The 23,352-nt window shown below is 38.7% G+C and overlaps 1 protein-coding gene and 1 pseudogene across 1 annotated transcript in view; one reads left to right on the forward strand and one right to left on the reverse strand.

Annotated features, from left to right (window-relative positions):
* The window catches only part of LOC127425724 (transmembrane protein 222-like), a 31,064-nt gene extending 24,820 nt beyond the window's left edge, over positions 1 to 6,244 (reverse strand). Inside the window, exon 1 of the mRNA XM_051671989.1 lies at positions 5,877 to 6,244. Coding sequence (XP_051527949.1) covers positions 5,877 to 5,995 — 119 coding nt within the window. The 5' untranslated portion in view covers positions 5,996 to 6,244. The remainder of the gene's footprint in view (positions 1 to 5,876) is intronic.
* A 10,082-nt stretch (positions 6,245 to 16,326) lies between these two features.
* Positions 16,327 to 18,742, forward strand: LOC127424785 (uncharacterized; annotated as a pseudogene).
* The last annotated feature ends 4,610 nt before the right edge of the window (positions 18,743 to 23,352 follow it).

Consider the following 23,352-nt stretch of genomic DNA (forward strand, 5'->3'; position numbering starts at 1 on the left):
GAACAGTGTGTATAAACAACGTCTTGTTCTGCGATTTCGTGATAGTTAAACTTGACGTGCTTCTATGGTAATTAAACTGTTAATTACAGAGGCTGCAAAGCACTTGATTGTCCCATCTGGGCTTGCTTTGTACAACAAAAAGCGTTAATAGGTTCACTTGGTCATTGACACAGAATCACTGTTGTGTGTGTGTTTGTGGTGTGTGCATCAGTGTAATGACTCCGGGCAGACACAACGCAAAGGTTTCACCATACTTCAACCAGTGTTTATGCTGGTTTATGCTTTATTAATGGTAAATGTGTTAATCATGTGTAAAAAAAATAAAGTAAAACTTCAATCGCATGCGATAACTTTGACAGCTCTAATTTCAAGTAATGTTTAATTAAGATAACTCAATTTTTCCAGTAATTACAACATTAGGGTTTACTGTGTATAAATATTATTATTATTTCTGACTCTGACAAAATATGTTGCTTAAAAATGAGATTTTTATAAAAATGTAGGTTGGGCCAGTGAAAATTTTGACAGTAAGAATCTGAACTACTAACACAAATGGGTGAGCATTAAAAAGTCCTTATTGTTGAGCCCTGAAAACATTATGAATATCCAGGATAAAACAGCACCAGCCAAAGTGGAGTAGGGCACACGCCGGCACCCCAGATACGCTCCTGTCCATGTGCATATTTATCACTGTGTCTCGTAGAGAGCAAGCTACAGACCCAAATACAGGAGAAGCAACAAAACGTTGGGTGAGGGATCAGATGCTGCAGGGAAAAGGGTAACATCTTGGGCTGTTCGATTCCAGAAAGATTCCTAGTTTTGAAATCGATGGAGATAAATTTGAGGGACGTTTGAGTAGATGTGCCTGTATTTCGAAGAACTACCGCAAATAATCTTAAAAGCACCATTTAACCTACATTGAAATTGTCTGTTATCACTCATGAGTTCTTATTTAGAAACAGGTTTACATTAGAACGTACAGTAACTGTCCACCATCTTTTGTACACAATAAAATGTCCAAACAATACACTTCAGTTTTATTAAAAAATCCAGGTTGTTGTACTGGTTTATTTCATACAATTTAAAAAAATATATATTTTATAACATGTATTTAAAAAAAAAAAAAAAAAAAAAAAAAAACTTTTTTTGAATTTTTGATTTAATGTAAAATTGTGTCAAATGTAGGCTAATTAAAAACATATGTGTAAAAGTTTTAAAACACTAAAAATGTCCAGAATGAGTAGATAAGCATTACATTCTCACTTTTATAAGTGCAGCACATTGATCATTTAAACTTTAACATACCGATTTATTGACGTGATCTGGGAAACTAACTCAACTCTGCCATCTCCTTGTTGCAGACTTGTGTTGTAACATCGGGGAAGTTGTTATTGTTTGCCAATTTACTGTCACAAATTTGGCATGTTGCTTGATTTTAATCCAAAGTAAAAATACCGCCAAACAATACAGGTCTGGAAAGCAGATATGCTGAAGGGCTTGTGTGACTGCGAATACAGATGAACAAACGGAGTAGATTTACAGATGCTGACGGAGTACAAAAGACTCAGAGTCATGTTGATAATGCAGCCATTTTATAATTCTTTTGTAAATTGTTTTAGTGCTGATAGGCTTCTGAAATGTGTAGTAGTTCAGTGGTCAAGGAAATAAACAGTCTAAAAATACCAACCGGTTTCCCCGAAAGACGTTTCGAGTCGATTCTCGATTCCCAACGCCTTGGAATCGATTCTTTTTGGAATTGATTCCCAGCCCTAGTAACATCTTTCAAGCTGTGATAATCTACAGTAGAGGACACCAGGGGGCTGTTCTCAGATCAGCCATAATCAGTTTCATCTGAGTGTAATGGCATTGTTTCCCCTACATGCATTCAGCAGCAGTGGAAATTCCACATGGTTCATTAATATTCTTGATGCAGCATAATGCTAGCTAGCCCCAGTCAGCTGTGTGCTTTCTACACTGTGCAGTTAATATTAGCGACTCTACACCAAGAAAAAAAATCCCCAAAACTAACATGGTACGAAGTACTTTGCAGTTCCATATGCTGTAAATATTACGGTACATGAATATGGTAATCATTTAGTACCATGGTATGTTCAGTATATCTACAATGCATTCAGAAAGTATTCAGACCCCCTCATTTTTTTCAAAAAAAAATTTGTTGCAGCCTTATGCTAAAATGCTTAAAAAAACATTACAAAAAATTACACATCAATCTACCCTTAATGACAAAGCAAAACCCAAATTTTTGATAACTTTGCAAATTTATTAAAAATAAAAAACTGAAATATCACATTGATATAAGTATTCAGACCCTTAACTCAGTACACACCTGTCTATACAAGGTCTCACAGCTGAAAATGCATATCAGAGCAAAAACCAGCCATGAGGTCAAAGGAACTACCTGAAGAGCTCAGAGACAGGATTGTGTTGAGGCACAGATCTGGGGAATGCTACAAAAAAAATTTCGGCTGCATTGAAGGTTCCCAAGAGCACAGTGCAGGGCTCCAGACTTAAAAAAAATGACTTAAGAGCCATTGGCTCCAAAACTGAAACATTAAGGTGCCAAATGGCTGTTTTAGTCACCAAATCATATAATTGCTCGATTTAGATTGCTGTTCAGAAACAAGATAGAAAGCCGAAGAAAAGGAAGACGGATGATAACCCATTAATCGGAGGTTTAATTACAGTATATATAGTTGAGATGATAAGTTTACATTCCCTTTTGTCTCAAATGTTCACACCCCTTTAATAATTTACACAAATATAAGAGATAAAAGATTTTATTTAATACTGCTCTTCACAATCTACATTACAGATAATTACATAAAATATAGTATGCATATAGTAGTTTGTTGTCTTCTTGAGTATCAATGAATGTTTGCGCCTTGTGTAATAGTTGTGAACAAGTCTCTCAATTGTCCTAAGTGTCAAAAGATTTCTCTCTCTCTCTCTCTCTCTCTCTCTGCCTTAATCTTTTACTGTTACCAGATGGCCCAGACACAGAGACTACAAGAGTGCAAACTGAATGAAATCCCAGATGCAGTTTATTGTGCTACTCCAATCCCAATCAATAATTACCAGGAGAAAAAAAACTGGTACACAATACGGGACTTTTCATTATAAAGAAGCCTGAAATACACATGAGACTCTTATTTTGAAATGTCTGCACTCCCAGTGTGAGTTTACTGATGGCTGATTCGCTGAGAAAGTGAATCTGATTTAATCTGCTAACCTGAGCACTAGAATTCAAACCCTCAGTTCTTTTCGGGTGATTCATGAAAAAGATCCGGTTCAAAAGAGTCATTTGGTCATGACTCTCTCGCACTGGGTTTGCTGTTGTTGTTGTGTGCGGTGCAGCGAGCTCATCATCATAACAGAACGGGTGAAAAGCGGATATTCAATAACTCACAAGATGATATCTGATGAAACCGCATATGAACGCACACAACCCGAATGTCGCCAATGGCGACTACATTTTAAATTATAGTCGCAATAAATTATTTTTGGTCACATTTGCGACCATTTTAGTCACAGTCTGGAGCCCTGCAGTGGCCTCCATAATTCTTAAATGGAGGAAGTTTGGAACAACCAGAACTCTTTCTAGAGCTGGTCGCCTGCCCAAACTGAGCAATCAGGGGAGAAGGCCTTGGTAAGAGAGGTGACCAAGAACCTGATGGTTGAGCTCCAGAGATCATATGTGGAGATGGGAGAAACTTGCAGAAGGACAACCATCAGTGCAACACTCCATTGATCTGGCTTTATGGCAGAGTTGGAGAGAAGGACTCTCAGCCCGTGAGAAACAAGATTCTCTGGTCTGATGAAACAAAGATTGAACTTGGCCTCCTGTCTGGAGGAAACCAAGCACCACTCATCACCTGTGCAATACTATCCCAACGGTGAAGCATGGTGGTGATGGCATCATGCTGTGGCGGTGTTTTCAGCGGCAGGGACTTGGGGACTGGTCAGGATTGAAGGAAAGCTGAATGCAGCAAAATAAAGAGATATCCTTAATGAAAACCTGGCCCAGAGCGCTCAGGACCTCAGACTGGGCCGTAGGTTCACCTTCCAACAGGACAATGATCCTAAGCACACAGCCAAGACAACGCAAGAGTGGCTTAGGGACAAATCTGTAATAGCCCTTTTCCACCAAAATTGGTTCTCGTGCCGAGCCTGTGCTCCGCTGGTTCACGGCAGGGGTATATTGTAAACCAGCCGCGCTTTTCCAATGACCTGAGAGCCGAACAGTGACGTAACGGATTACTGTCTATGTGGTAGTTTCACATGACAACCTCACACATAAACAAACATGGTGCATCACAGTGTTTTTGTATACAGCTTTTACTCTTGTTTTTGAGGACATATTTAAACATATGGGTTAATGCAATCCATCGTTATTACATTGCTCAACAAGATCTATGCCAAAGTCGACAGGTAATTACATTACATTGTATGAACTATGGCTTAACTTGCTAAGTTCTGTAAACTGTTACAGTGGAATCATTATTAACATTGGTGTAGCAGATGGTTGTATTTGGATTTTTGCCATAGCATATAATATTATTGATTGAGAATCCCACCGTTTTACTTAACAGATAGCCGCAATCTTCCAATCTTAGCAAGTAGCTGGTCAAAAATCCACTTGCAGAACAAAACAATGCACAAAATAAGATGACAACTGTGTAAGAAAAGCTAACAAAGTTGGCAAATATAATAACTTACTGAGAGGACACAGGCGATTCACTGTTTATCACGAGTGTTACTGGCTGAATTCAATTTAATTTAAAAGATCATTAAAAAGTGCTTAAATAACGTTCTTTTTTCCGCACACAACATAATCGATTCGCTTTAGAAGACATTAATGTCACCGCTGGAGAAAGGATGGATTTCTTTAATGCTGACTATCTGTGCTTTTTGGACCTACAAATATCTAATCACCATCCTCTCCCATTCTAAGGAACTGCTGAGCCTGGATCTTTTTCTACAAATCTTCAAAAGTGTTTTGCAGAAGAAAGAAAGTAATACACATCTCAGATGGCATGAGGATGAGTAAATTATCAGAACATTAAAATTTTTGGGTGAACTATCCCTTTAACCATGGTAGTGGAAAATTTAGCAGTGAAAGTTTCGCCATATTTAAGATTTACCATCAAGAGATGCGTTGCACGTTAGGTATGAAGTCAATGAGGTGCCTTGATGTGCAGTTTTTAAATGTATACAAGTACGCATGATATTTGAGAGCTACAGTGGAGGGGAAGGATTTTCTGTGCATAGAACTTAAATTTCTGTTAACTCTTCACATATACCTATCAAGTAGCTTTATAAGACCTGGAATATAGCATATGAGTCATTTTGACTACTTTCATGATACTTCTATGGTGCTTTTAAAGCTTGACCGTCCAAGTCCCCATTTACTTTCATTATGGAAAAGAGCAGCAACATTTTGCTAAACGTCTTTTGTGTTTCACGGAAGATGGAAAATCATACGAGTTTGGAATGACATGAGGGTGAGTAAATTATGTCAGAATTTTCATTTTTGGGTGAATTATCACTTTAAACAGCGATTGTGCTTTTCTTACAGACAAACAGGTTCTGGACAAAAAGAAAAATCAGTCAACGTACAACAAGACTTCTTCATCTACTGCTGTCAACGCCACGCGACTCACTAGAATGATCCCACAATAAACAAAGCGTTCTACACTGCAAGCGCTGGATGACGCAACGCTTCGCTCTCTTGCAGTGTATATGGTGTGTAATGCAATCCATCGCATAGACACAACCCGCTTTTGTACGGGACTGTATCGCTTTCACAACATCAACACGAAGGAAAAGCAACAGTGGATGATGCTAGAATCACTCACGATAACACGGGGATTGGCGTCCATACGATACAGTAGGGATAGCGGCTTATGCTGGGGTCTATCCTCTCAAACGCTATGTTATAATTCTTCATGGTGTCTATTTTGACAGCATCCGCCATCACCAGCTGTGAAAAATGAACTTCATTCGTTCCGCTTCCTGGAAGCTGCAGGCGCGCCGTCGACTGGAGCGGTGCGTTTCCGGGGTCCCTTCAGGGACTGCAGACCACACACACACTCACATATTAACTGCAGTTGGAGACATTGCATTGACGTTATCAAGCAATGCAAAAAAAAAAAAAAAAAAAAAAAAAAAAAATTACTAAAATAAACATAGTGAATGTCAACACAACATAAAAAGAACGAGAACGTTCTCTAATGGCTGTCTTTAGGTTTTATGTATAAACTTACCTTCCCAGAAAGTTGCAGGTAGGTTTTTGCGTGACAACCTAAAAATAACTTTTGCGAGAATTATTATTATTTTATTTATTTATTTTTTAGCAATAAAATTGGGCAATTCTGTGAGAAATGAATCAGCATTTTGTTTGTTTTCATACCATTTTATCTTATGAATAAACACACTGGCAGCCAAAAGTTTGGAATAATGTACAGATTTTGCTCTTATAGAAAGAAATTGGTACTTTTATTCACCAAAGTGGCATTCAACTGATCACAATGTATAGTCAGGACATTAATAACGTGAAAAATTACTATTACAGTTTGAAATTGTTTTTTCAGAACTTCTTAAACTACTTCAAAGAGTTCTCATCAAAAAATCTTCCATGTGCAGCAATGACAGCTTTACAGATCCTTGGCATTCTAGCTGTCAGTTTGTCCAGATACTCAGGTGTCATTTCACCCCACACTTCCTGTAGCACTTGCCATAGATGTGGCTGTCATGTCGGGCACCTCTCACACACCTTACAGTCTAGCTGATCCCACAAAAGCTCAATGGGGTTAAGATCCATAACACTCTTTTCCAATTATCTATTGTCCAATGTCTGTTTCTTTGCCCACTCTAACCTTTTCTTTTTGTTTTTCTGTTTCAAAAGTGGCTTTTTCTTTGCAATTCTTCCCATAAGGCCTGCACCCCTGAGTCTTCTCTTTACTGTTGTACATGAAACTGGTGTTGAGCAGGTAGAATTCAATGAAACTGGTTTTGAGCTGAGGACATGTGAGGCATCTATTTCTCAAACTAGAGACTCTGATGTACTTATCCTCTTGTTTAGTTTATACATCTGGCCTTCCACATCTCTTTCTGTCCTTGTTAGAGCCAGTTGTCATTTGTCTTTGAAGACTGTAGTGTACACCTTTGAATGAAGACTTCAGTTTTTTTTTTGGCAATTTCAAGCATTGTATAGCGTTCATTTGTCATGATTGACACGAGTTTCTAGAGAAAGCTGTTTCTTTTTTGCCATTTTTGACCTAATATTGACCTTAAGACATGCCAGTCTATTGCATACTGTGGCAACTCAAAAACAAACACAAAGACAATGTTAAGCTTCATTTAATGAACCAAATAGCTTTCAGCAGTGTTTGATATAATGGCAAGTGATTTTCTGGTACCAAATGATCAATTTAGCATGATTACTCAAGGATAAGGGGTTGGAGTGATGGCTGCTGGAAATGGGGCCAGTCTAGATTTGATCAAAAATGACTTCTCAAATAATGATGGTGCTGTTTTTTACATCAGTAATGTCCTGACTATACTTTGTGACCAGTTGAATGCCACTTCGGTGAATTAAAGTACCAGTTTCCTTCTGAAACAGCAAAATCTGTACATTATTCCAAATTTTTGGCCGCCAGTGTATATATATATATTTTAAATCGGTTAATTAAAAAAAATGCAAGAAAGGTTGACATGTTGACACAAGAAAGGTTGCAGCTCTTTTCCATATAATGAAAGCGCATGGGGACTGGTGCCCATTCACCAGCATCAAAATATCATAAAAGTGGTCCATAAGACTTTATTTTTACGACTTCTGAAGCCGTATGATAGCTTTGTGTGAGAAACAGACTAAAAATTAAAGGGATAGTTCACCCATAAATAATAATTCTCTCATTATTTACAGAACACAACTCATTATTTACAGAACACAAACAGAGATATTTTGAAGGATGAATGAGGGTTTTTTTTATTCACACAATATAAATCAATGGGTTCCAAAACTTTCCATATGACTCGAATGGTTTAATCCATGTCTTCTGAAGTGATATGAGAGATTTGGTTGAGAATTTGCTTTAGTCCTTATTCACTCTAAGTCTTGACATCTGCTGTCTCCTTGGCGTGTTCATGAGAGAAGCTCGTTCACATGTTTCCTTGCACTCCACGCATGCACAGAGCGCTGTAAACAAACCAGTCACAGTGTTGCCAGGTGTGCAGTTTTCATGCCTACTTGGGCTATTTTGAAAATGTACCATGGTTGCCAAAAAGTTGATAATAAATGAACATGAAAATGCAATGTCTATTTGATGTATAATGATACCGGGGTTGAGGACCTGGCAACTGCATGCAGCATCAAAGAATCACCATCTTTAAGTCTGCACTGTGTTCCAATTGGGCCAGATGTAATGATTTACAGTGAATGAGTTAAATTTTTGTCTGTTTCTTGCCCATCGATTGTATCACTTCAGAAGACATGGATTAAACAACTCAAGTCATATACATTTTACTTTAATGCTGCCTTTATGTCTTTTATGTCCTTTACATCCATCAAAATATCTTTGTTTGTGTTCCACAGAAGAAAGTCATAAGTTTGAAACAACATGAGGGTGAGTAAATGATGTGAACTGTGCCTGCACATAAACATACATATCTGCAGTATATCTGAACCTTTATGTCAATTATAAATCAATTAACCTCAGATTTTCCCTCAGTGCTGTATGGATTGCATTGTGAGAGGATACGGCTGTACTCGGGTTAGAGGAGGAGAGGAGATGCTCATGGGAATTCTCTGTAGCCATATGTCCTCCTCAGTAGCTCCTATTAGACCTGACAGCTGATATATGGTGCACACAGCAAAAACGAACTACTCAGCAAAAGCAGGCAGACATTGATAAACGAAGGCATGGTGACACAGATACTGTGTGCACATTGATATGTGATCAAAATACCACTTCAATATGTGGCCAAAACATCCAGCCCAATTAGGGCAGAAAATGTGCAGTATATACTGTATATACCTTACAAATATACATCGGCATTTCTAAGTCCACTTTCAAGATTCTTTATCCGTTTTTTTTTTTTTTTTTCCTAACCTAATTTGGGTGCATGAAGATTCTGGAAAAATATAATATATAAAAAAAATATCTGGAACATTTAAAAAAAGAAAATAATTTATATGTTGCATTAAGAAAATGAAGCCTTAACACACATAAAAAAATAAATAAAAAAATAAAAATAAAATATATATATATATATATATATATATATATATATATATATATATATATATATATATATTATTTTTATTTTTTTATATATATTTAGACCTATTTTTAAGATTTACGCAATTCAAGTTCATATACAAATTTCCATTAAATTTAACTGATTAACCTTTGACAAAATTAATAAATCTATACACAATTAGATGTTAAAACTTAAATACACTGCAATTTGTTTTCGTTGGTTTAACTTTATAAATATTTATATATTATTCACAAAGTCCCAACACAATTGGATTAAGTGAACATATGGACTGTACACAATGAAATTAATTTGAGACAAAATGGTAAAGAATTGTGTTGCATTAGCTAATTTTAAATAAGTGAATTGAGTAAGCAGTAAAAATCACGATAACTGAACACTACCCGTTTGAATCAATTTGAACATTTCATAGAAATGTGATCATATCACTTTTTATATGACTGTGTTGAATATCACATGGACTTTATGCAATATACTTATGTTCTCATCTCAAACTTACATTTATTAAGTTGATTTCAAGTGTACTGGTTCAGTATTTTCAATAGAGCTGCTTTCCTTTTTTCCAGTGTATATTATATTAATTTATATAAAAGATGCACTCAGTAATTTTTTGAAGTATGTTGAAGTGTCTTACATTGGCTTACACTGACACCTAGTGGCCTGGATGCTGCATCATTCAAACACAGTAGTTTTCAGTTCCCAAAGCCATTGTAGAAATTCACTATGCACAGGAAACCAGGACTAATTTAATCCATGAATGAAAGTGTCCAATAATATGGCAGTTACTAAGATTAAGCGAGTATTATTCAGCTGGTCATGTGATGCTAACATGGCTGCCCCCATGAAGCACCCCTGCACCATTTAGAACAAAAAAGCTTTTATATGGTTTCTGATATGACTGAACTCTTCATCTCAAGTGAGTGGTCATGATTTTATACGTGTTTCAAAATTACTATTCATTTCTTTAGAAGTAAAACTTTTTAAATGAGGAAAAGAAATTCTGAGTGAACCTTTAAAAACAGTTTTATTACTTTCATTTAGTTAAAGATTGCTCACTTCAATTGAATGTTAATTTGAGTTTGTGTGTGTGTGTGTGTGTGTGTGTGTGTGTATTTTAGGATCAATAAGGTTTTTTGAACTGTGAATAACTGTCATGAAAATAATGTCATAATAATAAAAATAAAATAAAAAATAATAAAAATAGTCCTAAAGTAGTAAACATTGTATGCATGTGTTGTACCGCTAAAATTCATGGTTTTGAAGGACCTGTGTATTTTATTATTTTATTTTTTTGTCAAAGTGCAGAATATGGAGTTGAATCTATAAATAATTATATATAGAATCACTCAACTGTCAGTCAGATCAAGTCCCTGGAGATGCTTCCCAGTGATTGTGATAGTTTGAGAGGCTCTTGTTGGATACACACATTTCCTCCTTGGTAAGCAAAAGACAGACATCTCAAGGGGAACATCCATAGTTCTATGACTAAAAATAGTCAAACCAAACAAGCACCTTCAGCTCCAGTATCGTGGATGACATCCCAGCCATATATATCAGAGATTAATTTAGTCTCCCCGCTAGGATGTGGACTGATGCCATTTACAAGGGTTACACTTTGTAATGAGCTTAATAGTTTGTGTGAGTGGAGTGATTTATTATAATTACATCCATGCAGTGAGAAATGATCATAAGCATGAATTAGGTCTCTTGAGAACTTGAGACATTTTTTGAGAAAGTGTTGTGCCCTAAGACCTGGGATCTGTTATATCTACACATCCAAAGTGGAACGATGGCTCACTGTAATATATGACAAAAAATAATATGTAGTTTTTAGTTTATAAATCAATATTTATACTTGGAAAATACATAGCAAATACAGGTAAGCTGGGGCACAATATATGCAACATTTGGCACTACAAGTCACACTAACACTGTCACACTTTTATATACAGTATATATTTTTTAACATTATGCAGTATATTTTTAAGATTAAACACTAAATTGCAAGGTGAAGCCTGGATAGCGGAATATATAACTCATACATAATACTCATGATTTGTACTTGATTACTGTCCTGTAATTTCATACTATTATGATGGTAATTATTTGTTCAAGTGTCTTCAGGGCTGGTGATGTAAAACAATTACAGATACATTTTTCAACGTTTTCAACTAAAAACGGAAAACTTTTGATGTATTTTGGCTGTTCGTTTACACGCCAACGGCGTTTTGGGGCCTGAAAACGCAAACTTTTGAAAACGGGTTTCAAAGTGCAAGTTTTTGAAAACGATGCCGTTATCGTCTCCATGTAAACATACAAAAACACGAATTTGTCAAAATGATGACGTCTTGTGCACGCGTATTACGTGTTATATAAAGAATGATGGATTGATAGGCATTCATTTGAGATGTATAATTATTAATATGAATACTGGTGTCTGTGCAAATAATAAAAATCAACAATTTATTCATTTGGAGTATTTTGTATAGAGTGTGAACATTGTACAGTAGGCAGAACCTGCAATTTGAAAATCTTGAAATTAATGTATGGATTCAGATGGGAAAAAATTATTTGTATTTTAAATGTTATTTATTTATTTACTTAATTTTATTTGATGTACCTTTACCCTGCAATTCATTCACCTACCGCTTATGTATATAGCCTATAGACAGAGATGTGATGCCATGTACAGTATTCAATGATATGCTTAGAGTATGAAAACATGAGGCAGTGAAAATGCATGTTAGATCCAGTGTACACAAGACCTCTCTCTCCGTCAGAAGATATCCATATATCAGAGTTCTGTCTGATATCCAAAACCAGTCAACATCAACAGCTTATGTTAACTTACTCTCCTACCAGCCCAAGAGTCAGCAGGGGGAATACAGAAGAAGGCAGGAGACAAAGTGATGGTAAAAATGAGCAGAGTTTATTGAATAATCTTGAGAGTTCAGTCTATAGGCATGCGCGCGAGACATTCAAAACTACAATGGCGGACTACAGGACTGTGTTTGTGCTGCTCAAGATTTTGAGTTTATTGACGCTTCTCCAGTAAAGTAATTGTAGTAATAAAGAAACATTGCTCAATGCTTTCGCCGTCTTCATTGTTTGTATTCACCGCTCTGTGAAGAATGCTTATGTGCGCAGGCGCGTAGTGTTTCTTTACAAAGTGACAGCGCCAACTACTGGTCTGGCATGCATAATACAGCGTTTTTAGTCGTTTTCGCAGATCCGTGTGAACAGGGATCGTTTTGACAACGTCGTCGTCTGTACGCGAAACTTTTCAAAAACGCAAAGGAAAATCATTTCCGTTTTTAGTACATTGTTGTCGAGTAAAGGTACCCTTAGATTCCCGTGGTGAAAATGACTTAAGATCAGTTTTATAGGGGAAGAGCGCCATCTAGTGGATCAACTGTTCTCTTACTCTCAAAGGACACTAGTTTTATTTTGTCCCCTTAAAAGACATTGATAAGAATCCTCATGCAGAGGAAGGTCTGTAGCAACTCATAACGTAATAACAAAGCATAATGTAATAAATGCACATAATGTAATCAAATGTTCATAATGTAATAAATGCACATAATGTAATCAAATGTTCATAATGTAATAATTTTGTCAAAACGTAATTGAGCGCATAATGTAATAATGTTTAGGGGTTTTTTTTTGTTTGTTTTTATTTTTTTTTTTCAAAATGTAAATATTGTAATAATGGTTATTTCATGATGAGAAAGTAATTAAATTGTGAACTGACCAAAAATATTTTAATTAAAAATTTAATTGGTCATATTTTAATATTTTTCAAAACAAATATATCCCTTTTAAGGCATTAAAAAATTGGTATTCCTTAGCAGTACAAAAAAAAAAAAAAAAAAAGAAGAAGAAAAAATCTAGTCTTAAACTACCTACGAAATTGAAATATTAATGCATGTATTATTATGATTATTATTATACATTAGTTCTCAATGTATTCTTACATAAACTAACATTTCAGCACATATTTACAAAATATGTTAGATTAGGAGTCTTCAACCTTTTTCAGGCCAAAGACCCCTTGGTAGGTAGAGAGGGACCCCCTGTTACATGTTGTATAAAATTGAGTGTTGCATTTTATGCCTAAAATAACAGGGTTAAGGTACCATATTATGTACATACTTTATTTAGAAGAATACTGAGCATTTTATTGCTTAAGCTTTGAATTGGCAGACATTACCTGCATATTGATACTATGGAATATAATTGTATCATTTACATATTAACATTCATTGACTGAAGGAACTGTAAAAAGAATGTGGGTTCTATAATTTCATTCTATGATATTTGTAAATATGTTAATAATATTAATATCAAAACATAAAACTATTTAATAGTAGTGCTAAATATAGATACATAAAGCCCTCTTTTTACAGTAACGAGTATGGAGGCTTTTCCAATGTTTTCTACGTTGACAGTATTATAGTATAAAAAAGCTTACTCTGAGTAACTTTTATGAAAAAGGTTTATGAAACAAAATTTTCACTATAAATCTTGACATCAGCAGTCTCCTTGACGATAATGATTTCAAGCCTGATTCCACTTCCTAGCGCCATCTAGTCCTCTGCGCACGCGTCAAGCACTAGGAAGTGTAATCAAGCTTCAAATCATGATGGTGCCTACCCAGATAGCACATGTACATCTCTAAGATGTCTGTTTTAGATCTTTTAATCTGGAAATCATCACAATCTAATTAACAACTGCTAAACATCTTAAAAAGATCTGATTTACAAACATTACAAATCATATAAATGTCTCAAAGACATCTGCTGAATGTCTTATTGACATCCCAGGCATACTTGTTGATATACGCCTTATAGACATTGCAGTTGAGCGAACAAGGTAAAAAATACATCTTCCAGATATAAACACACACATCAAATAGACGTCTGGGTTATGTACGTGTGCTATCAGGATAGAGACTGCAATGGCAAGATGTACAATTCAAAATGAGTTAAATTTTGGTCTCTTATCAACCAAAATTGATTGGATCGCTTCAGAAGACAGTTGATTAAATCAATAGAGTCTTATGGATTACTTTTATGCTGCCTTTATTTTATTTTATTTTTATTTAATGTTCATTTTTAGGTGAACTATCCCTTAAAAGTTCAATAATGCTGCATCAGTAGTCTCTAGTCTCAGTTAGTATTACTGCAATTTGATTTTTCAGTTTCTGTATAAGACTGCTACCTAGAGGAGCTTTTTTATTATGACTGATTGTTACACTTCACAGACACACTCGTTTTGCACATGTCTCTGAAAAAACACCATGCTGGCTGAAGTGGTGGAGAAAATGAAGAAAAAAGCCGTCAAGCCCTGTCTGGTGTGTCTGGAATCTTACTGTCAAACTAATTCTGAGCATCATGAGGAGTTTCACTCAAGAAAGCCACACAAAGTGACTGATGCCACTGGACGACTGCAGGAGATGATCTGTACTCAACATGAGAAGCTTTAGGAGGTTTTTTGTCAGACTGACCAGCACTGCATTTATATGATGTGTTTGATGGAAGAACATAAAAACCATGAAGCTGTCTCAGAAAGAGAGGAGAAAGATGAGTGAACTGCAATTATAACACATTGATGTATTGAAGTTGAATGCTCACACTTATCCTTCATATTATTTAATGCCTCCATAATCACATAATGATCTGGTTTTATAAACTGTATTACATATATGTAATATTTCTCTGCTTTACTGAAATTTCTTTGTTCAACAGAGACACTGTGGTTATGTTGGTGTGTATGAGCGACGTCTGTGGAGAGCAAGGCCAGGAGAGAAAGAGTGGTAAGGACTGACGCCTGTGGGAAATCACCTCTAACAGCTGTTTTGTGTTGTAGTGACAGCTGGAGGGGGTTAAAAGGGCAGTCCAAACTGCCGGAGGAGAGAAAGAGAGACACACGAAGCTGACTCTGTGTGCTTATATTGAGCTGAAAAGCAACTCTTTTGATTGTTGACTGAAAAGTGTGCAAAATAAAGGCTTGTGTTGAACATTTACCCGGCCCTCGCTTCCTCCTTAAGAAGAAAGCTAGAGACCTGTCACAGTGGTGCGGAAACCCGGGAATTTAGAGAAGATATGCCATCATGGAGCCCTCGCCCTTCGCCAATCTGATCAAGACCCTCGACAGCATCCACTAAACGCAACATCAAGCTCTGCTTGAGCTGCGCCAGGAACAACAATTCCAGGTCATCCTTCAAGCTCAAGCAGAGGACCGTCAGGTGCTACGGAGCTTGATACCCCAGGGGGATTCCACTGGCACGACCTCGGACGCCGCCCCCACCATGACCCACTTCACGCTCGCTAATTTGGGGCAAGAGGACGACCCGGAGGCATTCGTGGAGCTGTTTGAGATTGCGGTTGAAGCAGCAGGATGGCCAGAGTCCCAGTTGGTAGTCCGCCTGCTGCCGCTGCTGTCGGGAGAAGCACAACTGGCAGCCCAACAACTACCCGTCGCCAACCTCCTGGGGTATCAGGACTTGAAACGTGCCATCTTGCAATGGGTCAGCCGCTGCGCAGAGCAGCACTGCCTGAGCTTCCGCTCACTGACGATTGGTGAGCTCGGCTGTCTGTCTGCCTTTGCCCAACAGCTCTTAGAGGATTCCCTGCAGGTAATTTCCTTCTGGAGCAGAAGCGAGACGAGACCCTTAGGCACCCCTTTTGACCAAGTAAATGTGATTGATGGTCAACGCCTCCAGCCAGACATTGTACTCGCATATCCGTATTTTTCAGTTATCAAGGATTGATTGTATCGAGTGACGCAGGACACTCAAAGGAGGATACAACCCAATTGTTAATACCTCAGAGCCGTCGGGAAATGTTATTCCAGACAGCTCATTATAATCTGATGGCGGGTCACTTAAGGCAGGAAAAAACACTGAACCTAATGGCCCGTTTCTATTAGGAGTCCGGCCAGGAGTCACCCCACAGGGCCAAGTCTCTCCATGCACCAGAACCCTCCAACCCCAGCAGAGTAGTTCAACAACAACAATGGATCAAGTGGCCCCTAGCCAGCAATCATAGTGAATGGCTGCACTTGGACAGAGACGTGAGCAACATTATTCAAGCCATAGCCAAAGGAGATGTAGACAGTCGACTCCAGACAATGGCTGCCATCATTGTCAGCTATGCCTCCGAAAGATTTGGTCATGTCAAGAAGAGTGACTCCAAGTTCACCACTTATGTCATGAATCGCAGGCCCATTAAAATACTTCAACTGCGAAATGAGTTTCAGACCCTTAGAAGGCTGAATAAAGTGTCCGCTGAAGAGGAGAAGGAAGCATTAGCCAATCTATGTGACATCTTAAGGAAAAAGCTCATGACCCTCAGCAGGGCAGAGTGGCACAGGAATAGGGGAAGAGAGAGAGCCAGGAAACGAGTTGCATTCATTGCCAACCCCTTTGGTTTCACCAAACAGCTGCTTGAGGACAAGCGCAGCGGTCAGCTGACTTGCTCAGTAGAGGAAGTCAACTGCTTTCTGCATGACACCCTGACCAATCCGGCAAAAGAATAGGAGCTTGATCCCAATAAAGCTCTCATCAGTCCAGCCCTTCCAACAGCAGAATTCAACCTGGGAAAGCCAAGCCTGAAGGAGGTCGAGGAAGTCATCAAGGCAGCATGTTCAGCATCTGCTCCAGGCCCCAGTGGTGTACCCTATATTGTGTACAAGTGGTGCCCAGAACTTCTCCGACACCTGTGGAAGATCTTCAAAGTGATATGGCGTAGATGGAGAATAGCTGACCAGTGGAGGTGTGTGGAGGGAATCTGGATCCCCAAAGAGGAGATCTCCAAGAACATCAACCATTTTCATTCAATCTCGCTGCTGAGTGTTGAGGGGAAGACATTTTTTAGCATGGTATCCCGAAGACCAACAGAGTTTCTCCTCAAAAACAACTACATCAACCCCTCAGTGCAGAAGTGTAGGCCTCCTGGAGTGCAGGGTTGCTTGGAGCACAAAGGTGTTAACACAGCTCTTCAGAGAAGCCCATGAAAACAGAGGAGACCTTGTTGTTCTGTGGTTGAACCTGGCTAACGCCTATGGGACTATACCACACAGGCTGGTTGAGCTTGCGTTACACCGTTACCATGTTCCCAGGTCCTGTGGCCTCTGCTTATTTATGCGGTCCCATTGACAACAGTTGAGTCCCTCGAGAGGAAAATCAGTGGCTAGCTCCACAAGTGGCTGGGACTTCCCTGCAGCCTCAGCAGTGCGTCACTATATGGGCACAGTTACATCATGCAGCTCCTATTCAGTGGTCTCACTGAAGAGTTTATGGTGTCACAAACAAGAGAATCTCTGCAGTACAGGGACTCCAGGAACCACAAAGTGTCATCGGCTGGCATTGAGGTGAGAACTGGTAGGAAATAGAGAGCAGAGGAAGCAGTGGAGGTGGCAGAGTCACGTCTGAGGCAAAGGGCTCTGTTGGGGACAGTGGCAACAGAGTTTGGGATACTTTCCAAAGAGACAGGTCGGAAAGACCAAGGGCAGAGAGTGACACCATTTAATCCAGGAAGAAATCCGAGCAGGTGTGGAGGAAGATCGAGCAAGCTGGATGGTGGGGCTCTGGCAGCAGGGGGCATGGATAAGTTGAGAGAGTACACTGCAAAGCAGGATTAACTGGGCTAACATCATTCAGGCAGACTTTCATCTTGTCCAGTTCCTTGTCCAGATGATTTATGATGCCCTACCAAGCCCGGCAAAACTTCACATCTTGGGAAAAATTGAGACACCCTCCTGCCCTCTTTGTCCTGGAAGGGGTTCTCTGGAGCATTTCCTTAGCAGTTGCCAAAAAGCCCTTGGGGAAGGTCACTATCGTTGGTGCCATGACAAGGTGCTTAAGGCAGTTGCAGAGAGCATAGCAGCTGCCATTGGCACCAGCAAACACAATCACGCCCCAAAGAAGTCCATCACCTTCATCAAAGCTGGAGAGAAACCCCATCTACAACCAAAATCAAGGTCAAGTCTCCTCAACACAGCCTCTGACTGGCAGTTCAAAGTCGATCTGGGTAAGCAGCTAAAGTTCCCTGAGCACATTCTGTCAACATTACTCCGGCCAGACATGATCATTATCTCAGACTCCACCAAGCAACTGGTCATGTTTGAACTCCCAATGCCCTGGGAAGAGTGCATTGAAGAGGCCAACGAGAGGAGGCACACAAAATACCATGAAAATGTGGAGACATGCCAGGCCAGAGGCTGGAGGACACACTGTAAGCCAATTGAAGTAGGCTGTAGGGGCTTTGCAGGACGCTCACTCTGCAGAGCCCTTAACCTGTTGGGAATCACGGGTGCTGCAAAGAGGGCCATCCAATCTGTGACCGAAACTGGAGAGAAAGCCACAAGGTGGTTTTGGATTAAGAGGGCTGATCCATGGGCAGTTGCTGCTGGGACGCAAGATGGGTCTGATCAACCCTAACTGGGTTGCCTTGGCGAGGGTGTCTAATGTTGAAAGAAGACCCCAGGTAACAACACTGATGATGTGTCCCAGTGCATCCACAAGATACAGTGGTCTGAAAAAGTGTTTGCCCCCTTCCTGATTTCTTATTTTTTTGCATGTTTGTCACACTTAAATGTTTCAGATCATCAAACAAGTTTAAATATTAGTCAATGATAACACAAGTAAACACAAAATGCAGTTTTTAAATGAAGGTTGTTATTATTAAGGGAAAACAAAATCCAAACCTACATGGCCCTGGGTGAAAAAGTGTTTGCCCCACCTGTTAAAACATAACTTAACTGTGGTTTATCACACCTGAGTTCAATTTCTCTAGCCACACCCAGGCCTGATTACTGCCACACCTGTTCTCAATCAAGAAATCACTTAAATAGGACCTGCCTGACAAAGTGAAGTAGACCAAAAGATCTTCAAAGGCTAGACATCATGCTGAGATCCAAAGAAATTCAGGAACAAATGAGAAAGAAAGTAATTGAGATCTATCAGTCTGGAAAAGGTTATAAAGCCATTTCTAAAGCTTTGGAACTCCAGAGAACCACAGTGAGAGCCATTATCCACAAATGGCGAAAACATGGAACAGTGGGGAACCTTCCCAGGAGTGGCCGGCCGACCAAAATTACCCCAAGAGCGCAGCGACGACTCATCCAAGAGGTCACAAAAGACCCCACAACAACATCCAAAGAACTGCAGGCCTCACTTGCCTCAGTTAAGGTCAGTGTTCATGACTCCACCATAAGAAAGAGACTGGGCAAAAATGGCCTGCATGGCAGAGTTCCAAGATGAAAACCACTGCTGAACAAAAAGAACATTAAGGCTCGTCTCATTTTTGCCAGAAAACATCTTGATGATCCCCAAGACTTTTGGGAAAATACTCTGTGGACTGACGAGACAAAAGTTGAACTTTTTGGAAGGTGTGTGTCCCATTACATCTGGCGTAAAAGTAACACCGCATTTCAGAAAAAGAACATCATACCAACAGTAAAATATGGTGGTGGTAGTGTGATGGTCTGGGGCTGTTTTGCTGCTTCAGGACCTGGAAGACTTGCTGTGATAAATGGAAGCCTGAATTCTGCTGTCTACCAAAAAATCCTGAAGGAGAATGTCCGGCCATCTGTTCGTGACCTCAAGCTGAAGCGAACTTGGGTTCTGCAGCAGGACAATGATCCAAAACACACCAGCAAGTCCACCTCTGAATGGCTGAAGAAAAACAAAATGAAGACTTTGGAGTGGCCTAGTCAAATTCCTGACCTGAATCCTGTTGAGATGCTGTGGCATGACCTTAAAAAGGCAGTTCATGCTCAAACCTTCCAGTGTGGCTGAATTACAACAATTCTGCAAAGATGAGTGGGCCAAAATTCCTCCACAGCGCTGTAAAAGACTCATTGAAAGTTATCGCAAACGCTTGATTGCAGTTGTTGCTGCTAAGGGTGGCCCAACCAGTTATTAGGTTTAGGGGGCAATCACTTTTTCACACAGGGCCATGTAGGTTTGGATTTTGTTTTCCCTTAATAATAACAACCTTCATTTAAAAACTGCATTTTGTGTTTACTTGTGTTATCTTTGACTAATATTTAAACTTGTTTGATGATCTGAAACATTTAAGTGTGACAAACATGCAAAAAAATAAGAAATCAGGAAGGGGGCAAACACTTTTTCACACCACTGTATATCTAGCACACTAGATTTACACTGTCAAAATAATCATTAGTTACAGCTATACATGAAGGTCAGGTGGTTAAAAATTATGGAGATAAAAAAAATGAGGAACATGAAAATTAACTTGACTAACTCACCAAGAAATTGCACCGTCACCACATAATTTTGGTATTTAAATGTTAATTCACACAATGTACTAATAATCAGTTGCAACAATCCATCATTGAAACTTTGTAATAAAAATTAATATATTTTAAAATCACTCCATCATGGGATGCCTCTCATTTCTGTAATTGTGTATCATTATTTTTTCTTTTTTTTTCCTTTCCTCCCTGGTAAGATAAAAGGAAAGAATGCAAGGATATGGTTGCATGCATTTTCATGGTCACAAAAAGAAAGTGGAAGCTCCGGCCACCCAAAGTCTCCCTATTTATAGGCATTAGAGGTAGACCGATATATTGGTTTTACCGATTAATTGGTGCCGATAGTTTCTTTTTTGGAACTACCGTTATCGGCAAAATTCTATTCCGATAGTTGCCGATAGTTTGTTTTATTCCTCCATGTTTCTTTGATAATTTCGTTTTTTTAAGATGAAGTGAGGGCATGCAAAGAAAAATGTGGCTATATTGAAATATCCCTCGTCAGCAGATACATTGTGTCTCAAACTTCATATATTATGAATAATAATAATAATAAAGGCTACAAAAAGCTTAATTTGGTCGATATTAAAAATAGAGCATTGTAATGGAGCCAATTCTCCATTATTTCAAAATGAGAGTGCCCGGTTTGTTTCAGGCTTGTTTAGTGTTAAAAGTCCCATGTTATGCACCCAATCTTATTTTTTTTCTGATTATTATTCATTGAAAGATAAAACTACATCTGGGATTTTATTCATTTTCTTCTTACCTCTATGTCTGTTCCAACTATGAAAATGTTGTAACAGTCTATGAATCGATTTGAAAAACTATCGGCTGATTAATCAGTCATCGTTATCGGCCTTTTCCTCCATCTTAGTTACTGGTATCAGCAAAATCCACTATCGGTCAACCTCTAATAGGCATGGGTAATAGAAATCCCCAATCAGCCCTAACTATATACATTTTGTAGCAGAATACTGGAAGAACCTGGATTTGCAGCAGAGTTAGACAGAAAAGTGCAACAGAAGCTATGCAAGTGCAGAATCAAAGAATGAAATCAAAGCAATACATGTGTAAAATGGAATATCCTTGCTCTCTCAAGTGTCACTTCTAAGTGACAGCATTCACTGATGATTTTGCACACAGAATATATTACCACTGCACTTTAAGGGATCTACTATAACATTGTCGGAACTTTAATGAAGACATTCCTGATAAATCTTGAAAAAACAAGATGCATTTTTGAAGTAGCCTATTTGGAAATGTTATGAGCACGTTTACATGCACGTTCTTACACCTATTATGCTTAATAAGCCGACAATGCATGCGGTCATGTAAATGCAATAAACCGTGTTCCTTTATCGGTGTAAAGGCCATAAACGGCTTATGAATAACCCAATCGACACGGGTAGATTTTTCCCATTATGCCGATTTCGTGTGCCATGTAAACACCTTACCCAGTGTTCATCCAATGTGCTCACATCGAGCGCATGCCTCTTCACGGTTTGACATTAAAAGTAGAGAATAATGTGATTATTTCAAATGTCATGTAAATGCAGATTTCTTGCCTTGTCAGATTTTTTTAAATAAGCTGATTTTAGAGAGTAATCAGCGTATTGGCGTGCATGTAAACGGGCTCTGTGTCAGTAACAGAATTGTGTGAGTGCTTCAGGTGGTTCATCAAACAAGACTTCTATAAAGGATGCACCTGTGTTTTCTCACTAATGAGAAAGCATCAATTAGAATATTGAAAATGTCACGACAGGCTCGAAAGCCGTGACAAAGAGGGAGACCACACGTGGGTTAAATGCTCAATAAAAGTAATTTATTAAAGAAGAGTATTTATGTGAAGTTTAAAAAAGAAACAAGAACCAAAAGAACATGAGTCTGAATGGGAAGAGGAGAGTGAGGACTGGGAGAGAGCTGCTTAAATGCCATGCAGCAATCACTGGCACAGGTGTATCCCAACAATATTGATTAGCCAAATGACTCCATTCTGCAACACATTATACAAGAACAAAAGAAAAACCAATATGTCCCAAATTGGGCCATAACACCCTCCCCCATAAAGAGATCTAAGAGATCCAACTAAAGTCCACCCCATGAATCCAGTCCTCAGCAACCACGGGTCTTGTGGAAGCAAATTAAGAAAACCAAAGTGTAGGGTAGAGAATAGAAGGAATCAGCTGGGGAGGAGGAAACAAACATAAAATTCAAAACTTTAGGGCATGGGGCTCTAGACAATGTGTCCGAGCCCTTAATGTGATGCATGTCCAGTGCATAAGGTTGCAAAAACAAGCACCACTGTGTAAGGCGCTGATTTGAGCTCCGCAATGAATGCAAATATGTGAGGGGGTATTGGTCGGAAAACACAACCAGTGGAACCCCAACTGATCCCATATAAATCACAAAATGTGTATGTGGGATCATTTGGGATCAAGATCCCAAATCAAAGCCAACACCTCCTCAGTAACTGAATAATTCAGTTGGAAAGAAGAGAACTTCTTCAAAAAAATAACTAATGGGATGATCAACACCTTTGTCAGCCTGCAATAATACAGCCCCTCCATCCATATTACTGGCATCCAAGCACAGTTTGAAAGGCCTATCAAACCGCGGTGCTGCAAGAACTGGTGTAGAGGTGAGAAGTAATTTAACCTCATCAAAAGCTCATAGACAGATATGCGTCCAAATGAACTTCAACTTAGCCTTGAGCAAGACGGTCAAAGGGGCTACAACAGTAGAGAAGTTTTTACAAAAGTTACAATAGTAACCAAC

This window comes from Myxocyprinus asiaticus, chromosome 34 (assembly GCF_019703515.2).
Source record: "Myxocyprinus asiaticus isolate MX2 ecotype Aquarium Trade chromosome 34, UBuf_Myxa_2, whole genome shotgun sequence".
In the NCBI taxonomy this organism is placed as follows: domain Eukaryota; kingdom Metazoa; phylum Chordata; class Actinopteri; order Cypriniformes; family Catostomidae; genus Myxocyprinus; species Myxocyprinus asiaticus.